At 53.6% G+C, this 16,091-nt stretch overlaps 1 protein-coding gene across 6 annotated transcripts in view; it reads left to right on the top strand.

The window, feature by feature from the left end:
* The window catches only part of SHROOM2 (shroom family member 2), a 142,035-nt gene that overhangs the window by 116,724 nt on the left and 9,220 nt on the right, over positions 1 to 16,091 (top strand). For all 6 annotated transcript variants that reach the window (XM_002700461.6, XM_024988426.2, XM_024988425.2 and 3 more), the window contains 3 exons: positions 3,528 to 4,046; positions 8,423 to 8,944; positions 10,738 to 10,909. In XM_002700461.6, the coding sequence (XP_002700507.3) occupies positions 3,528 to 4,046; positions 8,423 to 8,944; positions 10,738 to 10,909 (1,213 nt within the window). The remainder of the gene's footprint in view (positions 1 to 3,527; positions 4,047 to 8,422; positions 8,945 to 10,737; positions 10,910 to 16,091) is intronic.

Raw genomic sequence — 16,091 nt, 5'->3', positions numbered from 1 at the left:
GTGTGCATGCTTGGTTGTGTCTAACTCTTTGCCACCCCACGGACTGTAGCCCACCAGCCTCCTCTGCCCATGGACTTTTCCAGGCAAGAATACTGGAGTGGGTTACCCTTTCCTACCCCAGGGGATGGTTGGTTAGGGTTAGATTTTTTTTTTTAAATTAAAGTATAGTTGCTCTGCAGTGTTTCAGGTGTACAGCAGAAGGATTCAGTTATACATAGAGATTATTATAAGGTATTGAATACAGTTTCCCTGTGCTATACAGTAGGTCCTTGTTGTTTATCCTAGTGTGTATCTGTTAATCCCAGACTTCAGATTTATCCCCGCTGTGGCCTGTTGTAATCTTAATTTTGTTTTGTATGTCTGTGAGTCTGTTTCTGTTTTATAAGTAAGTCTGTTTGTATCATTTTTTAAGATTCCGCATGTAAGTGATATCATACGGTATCTGTCTTTCTCTGGCATACTTATTTCATTTAGTACGTTAATCTCCAGGTCCATCCGTGTTGCTGCAAATGGCATCATTTCATTCTTTTATTCATGGCTAAGTAATATTTGTGTGTGTGTGTGTGTGCGCGCCGTTCCCTCCTCCAGGGGAATCTTCCCGACCCAGGGATCGAACCTACGTCTATTATGTCTTATGTTGGCTTTTCCCTGGCTGGCCAGAGGTGATAGTGGGTGACAGGATGTCTGAGCCAAGAGTCACCCTCCTCTGATTGTTGTCTAAAGGCTGTTCCATCTTTTGTATGCAGACACCTGCTGGACTGTGTATTGTCCTCTGAACCATCCATTGCATCGTTCAAGCTGTTTGGATAACTTTTTTTAAAAAATCAGTGACTTTATTTTTGGCTACACTGGCTCTCTGTTGTTGCATGGGCTTTCTCTAGTTGCGGCGACGTGGGGGGCTACTTTCTAGGTGTGACACTTGGCTTCTCTTGTCGAGGAACCCCCGGGCTGAGTAGTTGTGGCCCCCCGAGCCTTGTTGCCCCACGACGGCAGGTGAAATCTTCCCGGCCCCCCGGGGATTGAACCCATGTCCCGGGCATAGGCGGGCAGATTCTTAACCCCCGGACCCAGCAGGAAAGACTTCACCTTACAACTGCCGCCTGCCCTTTACTTTTAGTATTTAATGCCGACATACAAGGGTACCTTTCTTAGGCTGTTTGAGTTGGCAGAACATTCAAGTTAACTCTCATTTCAGCAGACTGACTTCGCCAGACTGCTCAATGTGTGAACGTTTCTTTTCTCAACATAATGCCTATTTTGGTTAGTTTTTCTGGCCTCCCCGTGTGGCTTGTGGCATCTTGGTTCCCCGAGCAGCAATGAACCCAGGCCCTCTGCAGTCAAGGCACCGAGTTTGAACCACTGGACCACCAGGGAATTACCTGGCTTTTTGTTTTTTTTTTTTTTTACTTGTTTGTTTTAAACTAAATTCCCTAAGCTGGGTTAATATTTTATTAATCAGGAAGTGAGTGAAGTGGCTCAGTCATGTCCGACTCTTTGCGACCCCATGGACTGTAGCCCACCAAGGTCCTCTGTCCATGGGATTTTCTCCAGGCAAGTGTACTAGAGTGGGTTGCCATTGCCTTCTCCAGGGGATCTTCCCGACCCAGGGATTGAACCCAGGTCTCCCACATTGTAGGCAGATTCTTTACCCATCTGAGGCACCAGGGAAGTCAGTTAAGCTGAAAGTGGAGAACAAACCTGCCCACTTGCGGGGTCCCGCGGGATGACTGGTGATCTGATGTCTTCGTCCAGTTACCGAACCCTCTGAGCTGCTGTCTTTGGGCTCACAAGCAGGACAGTTGCAGAGTCCGGCCCCCGCTAGACGACAGGGGACGCTGGGGAACTTGGGGGAGGAAGTCGGTGGTCTCCTGTAGACCAGCCATGGAACCCGGAAGGGACCTTTCTCCTGAGGACACAGCAAGAGAAACATGCCTAGGGAACTCAGCTCTCAGCGCAGCCATCTGGATGGGGTGGGGCCGGCTGCAACGGCAAGGTCTAGAGCAGATGCACCTCCTGGGCGCTGAGCGGGTGCTGGTTGTGTGTGCAGAACTATCCCGTCCCGCACGTCAGGCAGTAGGTGACAGCTCCTCTTGCGCTTATGCTCTGCCTGCTGGCTGGCTGATCACTGCCATCTCCTGGAGTCTCCTCTAACAGCCCTGAGGTCGTCTCAACAGAAGACAGCTCTTCCCGTGGACGGAAGGGTATGTCCGAGGCTCATTTGATGGCTCAGGTCAGAAGAATGTTTCAGGACAAAGCAGCAGACGCATGGCTGGCTCATTTGTTGGGAGTTTGGTTATTGTAACACCCATGAGCTTTAATTATGGCGTAGATATATATATGCATGTACAATATACATCATAAAGCTTCAGCTTCCCCGGTGGCTCAGATGGTCAAGCATCTGCCTGCAATGTGGGAGACCCGGGTTCTATCCCTGGGTTGGGAAGATCCCCTGGAGAAGGGAATGGCTACCAAAGCATTGATGCTTTGGCACTGTGGTGTTGGAGAAGACTCTTGAGAAGTCTCTTGGACTGCAGGGAGATCCAACCAGTCCATCCTGAAGGAAATCAGTCCTGAATATTCATTGGAAGGACTGATGCTGAAGCGTCAATACTTTGGCCACCTGATGCAAAGAGCTGATTCATTAGAAAAGACCCTGATGCTGGGAAAGATTGAAGGCAGGAGGAGAAGAGGATGACAGAGGATGAGTTGGTTGGATGGTATTCCTGACTCAATGGACATGACTTTGAGCAAGCTCCAGGAGTTGGTGATGGACAGGGAGGCCTGGCGTGCTGCAGTCCATGGGGGTCACAACGAGTCAGACACGACTGAGCAACTTCACTTTCACTTTCATATGCATGTACAGAATGCCTGCGTGTGTTTTCCCAGGGTGTGTGTGTGTATGTGTGTGTGTATGCGTTAAGTATGTGTTAGGGAAAGCTAGAACTGGATATGGAAATGGGTGAGAAGTGAAAGAGTTTGTCACTCAGTCGTGTCCGAATCTTTGCAACCCCATGGACTATAGCATACCAGGCTCCTCCTTCCATGGGGTTTTCCAGGTAAGGATTCTGGAGTGAGTTGCCATTTCCTTCTCCCTCCCCAAAAAAGGTTTTATCCCTTTGTATATGGCAATTTCCTGAAATAAGTCCCATAAAAATACTGTTGCAGTGTGAAGTGAGTATTTCTCCATATCACCGTTTGAGTATTTTCACACCCATGTTTTGTTTAATGTTTGTGTGAATTGTATTTTGCCCCCATATGGCAGTGTGTGTGCCCATGTGTGTGCGCCGTCTGTGTACCTCCTCTTCTCTGGTATGACGTGCCAGAGTACTGCCTCATGTGTGTTTGCACCTGATGTCTGCCCGTTTGCAATTGCAGCGGGGACTGGCGTGGGCAGACATGGGTGGATTTAATTCCTTAAAGTCATTGAAGGGAAGTTACCCATGCCCTTCACAGAAGGGCGCAGTCGGGTTGGGGAGGAGAGAGTTCACAGGAACCCTTGGCTCATTCTTCTTCCTTGCTTCCCCTAGACAAGCAGATGGTCAGCGTTCGGAGGACCACCCAGGAGCACTGCGGGACCCCCGGCAAACCTCTGAACCCCCTGGCAGCAGGGAAGGGCCCGAGGTGTCCCTGGAGGCCCGCGGCCGGGCGGGCACTCTCCCTCGCGATTACCGGTACCTGGAGCCGCGCACGCCCCTGGAGCCACCCGCCCAGGGGCAGGAGCCCCGGCCCCTGAGCGCCGCCGCGACAGCCCGGAGACCCGCCCTACAGAGGCCACAGCCGCCCAAGCGCGAGCTCTGGCCGCCGCCAGGGGACACGCCCAGCCGGCCTCACACCTCCGTGGCCTCCTCGGAGGCGGTGGACACGCGGAGCACGCGGCGCGTGGAGGAGCCCACGGCCCGGCCCTGGCGGGAGGCGCTGCTTCCCGCCCCGTTCCGGCCCCTGCAGACCTCCGCCATGGACAGCTCGCGCTCGCCGTCGCCGCAGTTCGCGCCGCAGAAGCTGACGGACAAGCCCCCTCTGCTCATCCAGGACGAGAATGCTGCCAGGTAGTGTCTCTCCCTACCTTCTTGCCCTGTTTAGGGCTCCCTGCAACTGCCGGAAGGTCCCGTGCATCCTTCCTTGATGTGAACATGTGCCCCCGTCTCGCCCCGCCCCCCGGCGGCCTTGACCCTGCTCCCCACTCTGGCAGCTGGGACTAAAACGGAGAGGACCCCCACAACCTCCCACCCCCTCCAGTGGTCACTTGGATTTTTAACTTGCTGTGGACTTTCCGGCCCCCCAAGGGCCAGAGGGTCAGCATGAGGGTCACAGTTCACTTGCTCAGTCGTGTCTGACTCTTTGAGACCCCATGGACTGTAGCATGCCAGGCCTCCCTTTCCATCACCAACTCCTGGAGTTTACTCAAACTCATACCCACTGAGTCAGTGATGCCATGAAACCATCTCATCCTCTGTCATCCCCTTCTCCTCCCACCTTCAATCTTTCCCAGCGTCAGTGTCTTTTCCAATGAGTCGGCTCTTTGCATCAGATGGCCAAAGGATTGGAGTTTCAGCTTTAGCATCAGTCCTTCCAATGCATTTTCAGGACGGATCTCCTTCAGGATGGACTGGTTGGATCTCCTTGCAGTCTAAGGGACTCTCAAGAGTCTTCTCCAACACCACAGGTCAAAAGTTAATGACAATGCAATACAACCCGTTGCTCCATTGCACCCTGTGGGGCTAGCTGCTAGTACCCTGGACAGCGCAGAGTATGGCTGTTTCCATTGTCCCAGGAAAGTTCTGTAGAGTCTTGACTCTACCCGTTTGAGATGCTTGCCTTTTTGGTGGTGCTGGGTCTTCCCTGCGGTCACGCTTGCTTTCTCTAGCAGCAGCGAGCAGGGGCTTCTCTTGTCATGGAATTCGAGCTCAGTAGTTGCCTCGTCCCGGCTTTGTCTCTCCAAAGGATGTGTGATCTCTGTGGACCAGGCTTCGAACTCGTGTCTCCTGCATCAGCAGGTGGATTCTTTTACCACTGAGCCACTGGGGAGGTCCCTGAACTTTATTTTACCCCCGAAGACAGTGCCACATGGACGTTAACTGATAGCATCCTGTTTCCCCATGGATGGAGCTACAAGTACAGCTTATCTGGGGGTCAGCATCGCCCTCAGTCATTCTGAATGCAGCTGGCACTTAGAGATCCTTTTTACTGGTCACATTGAGGAGCTCTGAAAAGGAGGAGAAATGATGCTGTGGTTTGAGTGGAGGGTGGAGTTTGTGGGAATGTTGTCGATGAGCTGACGTGGGCCTCTTGGTTCTCGGGCCCTGGTCTGGGACTTGGGCTCCTCTGAGGAACGTGGGTGAGTGTTTGCTCAGTACTCCTGACCTCTGTTGACTTTAGGAAGTTGGGAGGGGGTGTTTCATTTTCTTTCTTGCCCCAAGAGAGTGTGGATTTTCTCACTCTTGTCTTTTCCAAGAGTCTGAGAGGAGTTTCCACAAGCAGCAGCAGTACTTCTTGACAGTACCGAGTGGGGGTGTCTTGACGCATCCACTGGTCTCCTGTCTTGTATGTCATTTTTGGGGACCACAGAGGTTTTCTTGAACCAGCGTCCTTTGCTGCACTGGCCATTGTAGAAGGTCGGGTTCTGGTCAAAGGAGCACAGTGATGGGGCAGATGGTAACCATGCCACTCAGGAGTTTCCTACCAAGAAAGGTGGCTTACCCTGTACCGAGTTCAGTGTCCCCGTCCCCAGGGCCGATGTTACAGGTTGGTGGCAACCTGAGAGAGTGGAATGCCTTTGAGATCCACCATGAACTCTGAGCCAGGGTTCACGAATGGAGACCTGCTCCATGCCCATCATCAACTACCAACCTGACGGGGAGTAAAACACATCGGACAGGGTGTGCGAGCTGCCTGGTGCTTGTGCAGAGCTCGGAGACGCTCGGGGCTCCCCTGGTGGCTCAGACGGGAAAGAGTCTGCCTGCAATGTGGGAGATGTGGGTTTGATCCCTGGATCGGGAAGATTCCTCCCAGAAAAGGAAATGTAACCCACTCCAGTATTCTTGCCTGGAGAATCCCATGGATAGAGGAGCCTGGCGGGCTACAGTCCACGGGGTCGCAGAGAGTCGGACGCGACTGAGCGACTAACATAGACAGACACAGACACCCGTCTTTTGTCTGTGTGCCTGCTGACTGAGTGCTGCCTCATCTCCCTCCATATCCCATATCTCTCCCCTTGCAGTTACCTCTACCTGGGGAGCCAGCCAGGGCACAGAGCAGCTCCTTTGTCCTGAGACACGCCTGCTCGAATTCAGCAAGCGGGTTGTGCAGTCTTGTTGTATGCCAGTCCAAGGCAGGGATGCAGAGAGCAGGAAAGTGCAGCCTTCCCACCCTGGGGGGATTTTAGAGAGTAGTCACTCGCTCAGAATAAAAAAATGCATCCACTCTGGTTCTGAAAGCGGGAAGCTTCCTTTGAAATCTTGGACATTCTGAGGTTGGTTTATGTGTTTGCTACAAGGTGGGGACCCTGCCCAGCAGCAGGTGCGAGCCTGAGATATGACGGCTCACAAAAGCATTGGCAGGAGTTTTCCTGGAGCCTGTTTGTGGGTTTGGAGTGTGTGTGTCTATGAGGAGGGACCCAGGAGGACCTCTTCAGGGTCATTGAGTCACCTCGGGCATCTCAGGCTATGAGAATCTGCCCGTGGGCGGTGTGGTTTATCAGACTTAGGGTGGCATGCCAGGGGCTTCCCTCATAGTCAATAAAGAATCTGCCTGCAATGCAGGAGACCTGGGTTCCATCCCTGGGCCAAGAAAATTCCCTGGAGGACGGCATGGCAACCCATTCCACTATTCTTTCCTGGAGGAATCCCAGGGACAGAGGAGCCTGGAGGGCTACAGTCCACGGGGTCGCAGAGAGTCGGACATGACTGAGTGACTAGAGAGAGTGAGACAGTGGCATGCGGGCTGAGGACTCTCTCGGGACTGGGTGCTGCTGGGGACCGGGCCCTCTGGGCAGAACCATCCAGACTCACTTGGATGGAGCCTGGACAGTGGCCAGGGCCCAGCCCACACTGCATCCTCCACCCCCCCCGGGTCCTGCTTCTCGGCAGGAATGGATGCAACCGGGGCTGTAAGGTCTGGTCTGCTGTGTGGTTTGTCTTTATGTAGAGGGAGCAGCGGAGAAGGCAATGGCACCCCACTCCAGTACTCTTGCCTGGAAAATCCGTGGACGGAGGACCCTGGTGGGCCACAGTCCATGGGGTCGCTAAGAGTCGAACATGACTGAGCGACTTCACTTTTACTTTTCACTTTTATGCACTGTAGAAGGAAATGGCAACCCACTCCAGTGTTCTTGCCTGGAGAATCCCAGGGGTGGGGGAGCCTGGTAGGCTGCCATCTATGGGGTCGCACAGAGTCGGACACGACTGAAGTGACTTAGCAGCAGCAGCAGCAGAGGGAGCAGCTCATCAAACTTCCTGAACATGGAAGTCTGCATGGGTTTCAAGAGGAGAGGTAGTTGTGATCAGGAATGACCTGGAAAACCTGCTTTGTCAGAAAGGGTATCACAGGCTGCAGAGGATTTGTTTCTAGTGCTTTGTTTTTTGTTTTTTTTTTCTCCAATCAAGTTTCCCCACAAAACGAGGGCTGGTGTGGAGATGTAAATACATGCTGAGTAGGGCTTCCCTGGTGGCTCAGCTGGTAAAGAATCCTCCTACAACGTGGGAGACCTGGGTTCGATCCCTGGGTTGGGAAGGTCCCCTGGAGAGGGGAAAGGCTACCCACTGCAGTGTTCTGGCCTGGAGAATCCCATGGACTGTGTAGGCCAGAGGATCTCAAAGAGTCGGACTTGCACTTTCACTTTCACTCACTCCAGTATTCTTGGGCTTCCCTTGTGGCTCAGATGGTAAAGAATTCGCCTGCAATGTGGGAGACCCGGGTTCGATCCCTGGGTTGGGAAGATCTCCTGGAGAAGGAAAAGTCTATCCACTCTGATATTCTGGCCTGGAGAATTCCATGGACTGTATAGCCATGGGGTCGCAAAGAGTTGCACACGACTGAGCGACTTTCACTTCACTTCACTAAGTCACTAGTAGGTGGGGAGGGTTTCTATGCGTGGAGGGAAAAGCATGCAATGAAGAGGGGTCTTGCCTATGTTTTCCTGCTTGGGTGCAATGCTGGAATTTTCCTTCTCAAGTTGAACACCTTGAGGCAGAGGAGGGTCAAGAGACCCAAGTTGAGGGGCCAGGGGCAGGAACTCCTAGATCTTGTCTCCCCAATCCTGGAACCTGTGACCTGCATGGGCCCATCTTTTGAGCTGGGCTTCCCTGTCTGGAAGGCCCCCCCTCCCCCCACCATGGGACCAGCTGATTGGTTCATCTGAGTTCTGATCATTGAGCCGTGCCTGGGGCCACGACGTGTCTCCAGAGGACGACCCTTGTCTTGGCAGAATCGAGCGGGTGATGGACAACAACACCACGGTGAAGATGGTGCCCATCAAGATAGTGCATTCGGAGAGCCAGCCGGAGAAGGAGAGCCGCCAGGCACTGGCCCGCGTCCCCGAGCCACCTCCGCTGCCCCGGGGCCTCGAGCGGGACCAGATCAAGACGCTCAGCACGTCTGAGCAGTCCTACTCACGCTTCTGCCCCTACAGCCGCCAGGGTGCCGAGCCCCAGCCCGCCACCGGCGCCCTGGGGCCCCCCGCCAAGGAAGGCCGGGCCTCCCCTCCTGTGCTCAGCTACGTGAAGGCCAAAGACAGGACCGCCGACGACCTCAAGTCAGAGGAGCTGGCCCGCGAGATCGCGGGCAGGGATAAGTCGCTGGCGGACATCCTAGACCCGGGCGTGAGGATGAGAACCACCATGGACCTCATGGAGGGCATCTTCCCCAAAGACGAGCACCTCCTGGAAGGCGCACAGCAACGGAGGAAGCTGCTGCCCAAGGGGCCCTCGCCCAGGACGGCGGAGGAGAGGTGAGTACACCACCCCACCCACCTCCGCCCCTGTCCTTCCCTGAGTGCGGTTCTAACCTTTCTGGGGCCCGTGACGTCAGTTGGGCAAAGAGGGAAAAGCCATGTTTCTAGCAATGCCCATGGGGCTTTTTCTCTGCTGTCGGCCCTTGGGACACTTGGCAATGTCGGAGACGCTTCTAGTTGTCACCCCTGGGTGAGTGGAGGTCAGGGATGGTGCTCATCAACCTATGAGGCACAGGACGACCCCCCACCCCAACAAACAGCGGTCCAACGCCAAAGGTCACTAGTGCTGAGGTGCAGAGGCTTGTTACAGAGAAGTGAAAGCTGAGGCTACGGAGGATATGTGTTTACACAGGAGGCCTTCTGTTATGTATTTAGCTGAGGGGGTGAATTTGCTGTAATTCGGTCGCACAGAGTCGGACACAACTGAAGCGACTTAGCAGCAGCAGCACCAGCAGCATTCTGTATAGAGGGCTGGGGAGGAGCTTCCCTGGTGGCTTAGATGGTAAAGAATCCACTTGCAATGGGGGAGACCTGGGTTCGATCCCTGGGTTGGGAAGATCCCCTGGAGAAGGGAATGGCCACCCACTCCAGTATTCTTGCCTGGAGAATCCCATAGACAGAGGAGCCTGGCGGGCTACAGTCCGTGGGGTCGCAAACAGTGGGACATGACTGAGCTGCTTTCACTTAACATTCACATTTGGAGGCTGGAAGTCACAGATGGCAGTGACATTTCTTGCTTGTTGTTACGACCGGAGATATTATCATTTCAGAGTACTCCAGGGGATCTTTGGTTGGGAAGATCCCCTGGAGAAGGAAATGGCCACCCACTCCAGTATTCTGACCTGGAGAATCACACAGAGCAGCCTGGTGGGCCACACTCCCCGGGGGTCGCCAAGAATGGGATGCGACTGAGTGACTAAGAGTTTCACGTGTTTCGTTCTGTAAAGGACCCTCTCTAGCCTCTTGTATTCAGTCACCTGCCCACAAAGGTGCACCTGCTTACAACTGTCCTGTTGGTGCACGTGGTCTCGGTGAGCATCGCTGATCAATAGTAGGCAGGAGCACGAATGTCGTGTAGCAGACAGGGGCTCAGAGGCCGCAAATGTGGCTGCTGGTGGAAGGAAGCCCAGTCAACTTGGGGCCTGTGGCCACACTTAGAGTGGCAACAGACAGCTCCCCATAGACCTCAGGCTCCCCGAGAAAATGATCTGTGCCCTCCTCCCCCGCAGGTGGGGCTTTGGGTACCATTGGCAGGGGGTTCTAGTTCTCGGTGGCTTCCCTGGTAGCTCAGACTGTAAAGCATCTGCCTGCAATGTGTGAGACCCAGGTTCGATCCCTGGGTTGGGAAGATCCCCTGGAGAAGGAAATGGCATCCCACTCCAGTATTCTGGCCTGGAAAATCCCATGGACAGAGGAGCCTGGGGGGCTACAGTCTGTGGGGTTGCTAAGAGTCAGACATGACTGAGCAACTTTGTAGTTCTGGCCTCAGCACCTGCCCTTTCCACACTTTTGTTTGCTTGGTTGATTGATTTTTTTGGCATACCCCCTAGCATGTGGGGTCTTTACTTCCCGACTAAGGCATCAAACTCTTGTCCCCTGCGTTGGAAGGCAGAGTCTTAGCCACTGGACCACCAGCGAAGCCCACTCTGTCCCTGCTTCTGCTGTCTCCTCTCTTCTGGCTCGTGTCCTTTCATCAGCCCCATGGTTCGCAGGTCCCAGCCCAGGTTTCAGGTGTGTCTATGGGCACATGATCGGAGCTAATGTGGACGTTCTGCTGTTTTGTTCCCTAGGAGGGAGGAGACCAGTGTGCTGGCAGCCGCACCCTTGGCCACCAACTCCGCCTACTACAGCACGTCAGCTCCCAAGGCGGAGCTGCTGATAAAGATGAAGGACCTGCAGGAGCAGCAGGAGCCAGAGGAGGACTCAGGCAGTGACTTGGACCACGACCTGTCAGTCAAAAAGGTAGGGAGGCCGAAATCCGGATGAGAACGTGCTGGTGGGAGGCCGATGGTGGCCCTCGGGTCCACCCCCAGCCTGGCCCTGCACCATGCACCATTTGTGTTGGGCGCGATGCTGACATTTGGGCCTTCGTGTGAAGCCTTTTGTGGAAGAGGCTTCTGTCCTAAGGAGGTCTCTCCACAGGACCTCTGTGCTGTCGCTCTGTCATAAGATCCAGTGTCAAGAGAACTTGGTGGCCACCAGGCTCTTTCATTTTAAGCTCAACTGGTAATAATGTCTCTTCTATCCCAGTTGAAACCCAAGGGGCTTAACTATATCACCTTCAGCAGGGTCCATACCGTCTCTGAGTACCAGTTTCAAATTCCTGTGATCAGGTAATAAATTCAACAGCAGGTCGTAAAGAGCTGTGTTAACCAAAAAGCAGCCCTTGTTCAACTCCAGAAACTAACCAGGCCCTTGGGGATACAGCAGCAACACGCAAATAGTCATTCCTTCCCTGAAGGCACTGTGTTTTTGCAGCACAAAAACAAACACACCATACATGGCCCACGGGCCACACCCGGCCCCCAACCTGCTGTTGTCAATAAAGTTTTATTTAAAGACAGCCAATTCATTCATTTACATACGGCCTCAACATATTGTATTACATATGGCCTTTATGTTTATGGTTCTATTGTATTATATATGGTATTACATTTATGATACTATAAGTGATGTTGAGTAGTGGCTGTGTGGCCTCTGAAGTCTAAAATATTCACTGGCTCTTTACAGAAAATGTTTGCACACATATAATGTAATCGGTCAGAAAAGGAAAACAGTGAAGGCATACAGAGATAATAGGAGTGTGATTGTAGAGAAGGCTCTGATGAAGTCATGATGCAGAAAAACCTGGAGGGACATGAGGGAGTGTCCGGTTCTGTCAGGGACTGGGTTGGGGCCGGGGGGCGGGGCCAGCACGTACAAAGGCCCTGGGGTAAGAGGTATGTGACATGTTGGGAAGGCAGCAGAGACCACTGGCTGGAACACTGGAAAGGAGGAGGGGCGGTTGTAGATGTAGGTCAGGGAGCCAGAGGGTGGACCAGGAGGAAGGGGGATGGGAGGTGAGGTCAGGGAGCAGTGGCTGAAGCTGTGTGCACAAGGAGGGAAGATGGAACAGGAGGTCAGGGCCTTGTGGCGGGAGCTCCATGGAGATTGGAGGGGCAAATTGGAGATAACAGTCTAGGACCTGTGGCTGCAGCTGTGTGGACAGGGGGGAAGATGATGATTGGAGAGGATGTCAGGAACTAGTGACTGGAGACGTGTGGATAAAGAAGAACAAGACTGGAGAGACGGTCAGGCTGCTTGAGCTGTAGTTTTGTAGATGAGGAGGGACGATTGGCCATAATATCGTAAGACAAGTGGCTGGACCCGTGTGAACAAGGATGCAGAGGTTTGGAGAGGAAGTCAGAGACCAGTTGGCTGGAGCCATGTGGACACGGAGCCGGAGGATTTGAAAGGAAGTTGAGGACCAGTGGCTGGAGGAAGAGGATTGTAGACAATTGTCAGGGACAGGGTGCCAGAGCCCTGTAATCAAGAATGAGGAGGATTGCAGTTCAGGTCGGTGACCACTAGATGGAGCTGTGTAGACAAAGGGGAATGAGACATAAAGTGAGTTGCTGGAGCTGTGTGGACAAGGATGATTGGAGATGTGGCCAGACCAGTGGCTGGGGCCTTGTGGACAAGGAGGAGAAGGACCCCAGAGGAGGTCAGGGACTTGTGTCTGGAGATGTTTCAACAAGCAGGTGGAAGGATTTGTGATCAATAGTCAAGGGGGACCAGTGGCTGCTGCTGTGTGAAGGGTGAGGCGGGTTGGAGATAAAAGTCGGGACAAAGTGGCTGGACCTGGGTGCACAAGGAGCAGAAAGGCTGGAGATGAAGTCAGTAAAAACGAGGCCAGACTTGGATTAATAAGGATTAGGAGGTTTGGAGATTTTTAAGTCAGGGACCAGGGGCTGGGGCTTTGTGACAAAGAAGAGACAGAATGGAAAGGCAATCTGGGACCAGTGGCTTGAGCTACTGGACTAGAAAGAAGCTTTGGCCTGAGGTCAGGGACCAGCAACTGGACCTTTGTGGACAAGGGGGAGGAATTTTGGAGAGGAGGTCAGGAACCAGTGAGTGGAACTGTGTGTATAAGGAAGAGCAGGATGGGAGAGAGGGATCAGGGTCCCATAGCTGTCACTATATAGATGAGGAGGGAAGATAAAGTCATAGACAGGTGGCTGGACCTGTGTGAACAAGGATGAGGGGGGTTTTTAGAGGAAATCAGGGACCTGTGGCTGGGACTGTGGGAGCCAGGATGAGGAGGATCACAGTTCAGGTCAGTGACCACGTGATGGAGTCGTGTCAGCAGAATGGAAGGGGTTTGAGAGACAAGGTTAGGGACCTTGTCATTTGCTGTAGCTTGTATAGACAGGGAGGAGGACTCTTGTAGAGAAAGTCAGGGGACAGGTGGCTGGAGTTGCATTGACCTGGAGCGGGAGGATAGGAAGAAAGGCAGGGACCAATGGCTGGAAGCCCTCTGCACAAGGCTGACAAGGAGTGGAGGGGAAGTCGGGGAGCCGTGGTTGGAGCTTTGGGGACAGAGGAGGAAATCTGGAGATGCACTCAGGTGGCCGTGCCTGATGCTGTTTGGTCAAGGAGGAGGAAGATAGGAGGTGCAGTCGGGCCAAGGGTGGAGCTATGTGGACAAGGAGGAGGGAACACATAGACAATGTCAGGGACCAGTTGCTGGAGCTGTTTGGACATGGAGCAGGAGGATTGGAAAGGAAGCTGAGGCGCGGAAAGGAAACCAGTGGCTAGGTAGGCTCTCTGTCCAGGGAGACGGAGGACTGCGGATTAAGAAAGGCAGCAGTGGCTGGAGCTGTGTCTACAAAAAGGACAATTGGAGATAATGTCAGTGACAGGGGGCCACGCCTGTGTGAGCACGGATGCGGAGGTTTCAATTAATAACTCACAGACCACTGGCTGGGACTGCACTGGTGTGAATGAGGAGGAGTGCAGTTCAGCTCAGTTCAGTTCAGTCGCTCAGTCGTGTCCGACTCTTTGCGACTCCATGAACCGCAGCGTGCCAGGCCTCCCTGTCCATTGACAGCTCCTGGAGTTTACCCAAACTCATCTCCGTTGAGTCGGTGATGCCATCCAGCCATCTCATCCTCTGTCAACCCCTTCTCCTCCCACCTTCAATCTCTCCCTACATCAGGGTCTTTTCCAGTGAGTCAGTGCTTTGCATCAGGTGGCCAAAAGTGTTGGAGTTTCAGCTTCAGCGTCAGTCCTTCCAATGAACACTCAGGACTGATTTCCTTTAGGATGGACTGGTTGGATCTCCTTGCAATTCCAGGGACCCTCAAGACTCTTCTCCACCACAGTTCAAAAGCGTCCATTCTGTGGCAGTGCGAGTCAGTGACCACCAGATGAAGCTGTGCTGCTGCTGCTGCTAAGTCGCTTCAGTCGTGTCCGACTCTGTGTGACCCCATAGTCGGCAGCCCACCAGGCTCCCCCGTCCCTGGGATTCTCCAGGCAAGAACACTGGAGTGGGTTGCTACTTCCTTCTCCAATGCGTGCAAATGAAAAGTGAAAGCGAAGTCGCGCAGTCGTGTCCGACTCTTCGCAACCCCAACGCCATGGACTGCAGCCTACCAGGCTCCTCTGTCCATGGTATTTTCCAGGCAAGAGTACTGGAGTGGGGTGCCATTGCCATCTCCGAGATGAAGCTGTGTAGACAGAGAGAAAGGGGAGTGAGAGGCAAGGTGAGGGACCAGTGGCTGGAGCTGCATGGACAAGGAGGAGAGGGGTTGGAGAGGAGATCATTGACTTGTGGCCGAAGTGTGGACAGGAAGCTGGAGAGGAGGTTAGGCAGCAGTGGCTTGGCCAGTGTTGAGAAGGCATAGGAAAGACTGAAGGACTTGTCTGGGGAGGTATGCGGACAAGAGGACGGAGACTGGAGGGAGTCAGGGACTCGTGGCTGTATCTTTGTGGACACGGACAAAGAGGATTGCAGATGAGGTCAGGGACTGGTCACTGGAGCGGCGTGGACTTGGGGCAGGATTGTAGAGGACGTCAAGGACAGGTGGCCGGAGATGTCTGTACAGGCAGGAGGACCTCCGGTGACAAAGTCAGGGACTGGTGGCTGGAGCTGTGTGAACGAGGATGAGCAGGACTGCGGTTCAGGTCAGCAACCACTACAAGGACCTGTGTGGAAAAGACAATGTGTTGTGGGAGACGAGGTCAGAGGCAATGCGTGGAGTTACGTGCACAGGGCGGTGGGTCTGTGAGGTCGCCAGGGACCTATGGGTGTGGCTTTTGTGAATACCAGAAGGTCAGGAACCATTGGCTGGAGCTGTGTGGACAGGGTTTGATAAGATGGGAAGGAGGGCCAGGACCAGTGGCTTTGAGTTATTGGAGATGGACTAAGAATAGATTATGGGCTTCCCGTGTAGCTCAGTTGGTAAAGAATCTGCCTACAATGCAGGATATCTGGGTTCGATTCCTGGGTTGGGAAGATGCCCCTGGAGAAAGAAATGGCAACCCACTCCAGTATTCTTGCCCGGAGAATCCTCATGGACTGTGTAGCCTGCCAGGTTCGTCTGTCCATGGGATTGCAAGAGTCAGACACGACTTAGCGACTAAACCAACACCAACAAGAATAGATTGGAGAGGTCAGAGGTATGTAGACTAGGGTGATGGAAAATTTGAGACAAGGTCAGCAACTTGTGCCAGGCTCTCTTTGCAGAGGAGGAAGAGGATGGTAGATGAGGGCAGGGACCAGTAAGTTGGAGCTGTGTGGATTCGGCACAGGAGACGCGCAGAGGAGGCCATGAAACATGGTTGGGGCTCAGTGTTCGGGGAGGAAATGATTCGTAGTCAAGGCAAGGACTGGTGGCTGGACCGCTGTGTGCAAGGATGAGGACAGCTGCACTTTGTGCCTTTGACCACTAGATGGCGATGTGGGGGGAAAGGGATGCCCATGAGAGATAAGGTGAGGGACCCTTGATGGGAGCTTTGTGTTCAAGGAGGAGGTTGATTTGACAGGTCGCCAGGGACCTATAGATGCAGCTCTGCAAACACAAGGAGTAGTCACGGAGCACAGTTAGGGGACCAGTGGCTGGAGCTGTGTGGACAAGCAAGAGGAAGATTGGAGAGTAGGTCA

This window comes from Bos taurus, chromosome X, assembly GCF_002263795.3.
Source record: "Bos taurus isolate L1 Dominette 01449 registration number 42190680 breed Hereford chromosome X, ARS-UCD2.0, whole genome shotgun sequence".
NCBI classification, from domain to species: domain Eukaryota; kingdom Metazoa; phylum Chordata; class Mammalia; order Artiodactyla; family Bovidae; genus Bos; species Bos taurus.
The sequence above is the reverse complement of the archived record's forward strand: the minus strand, read 5'-3'. Positions and strand labels throughout refer to the sequence as shown.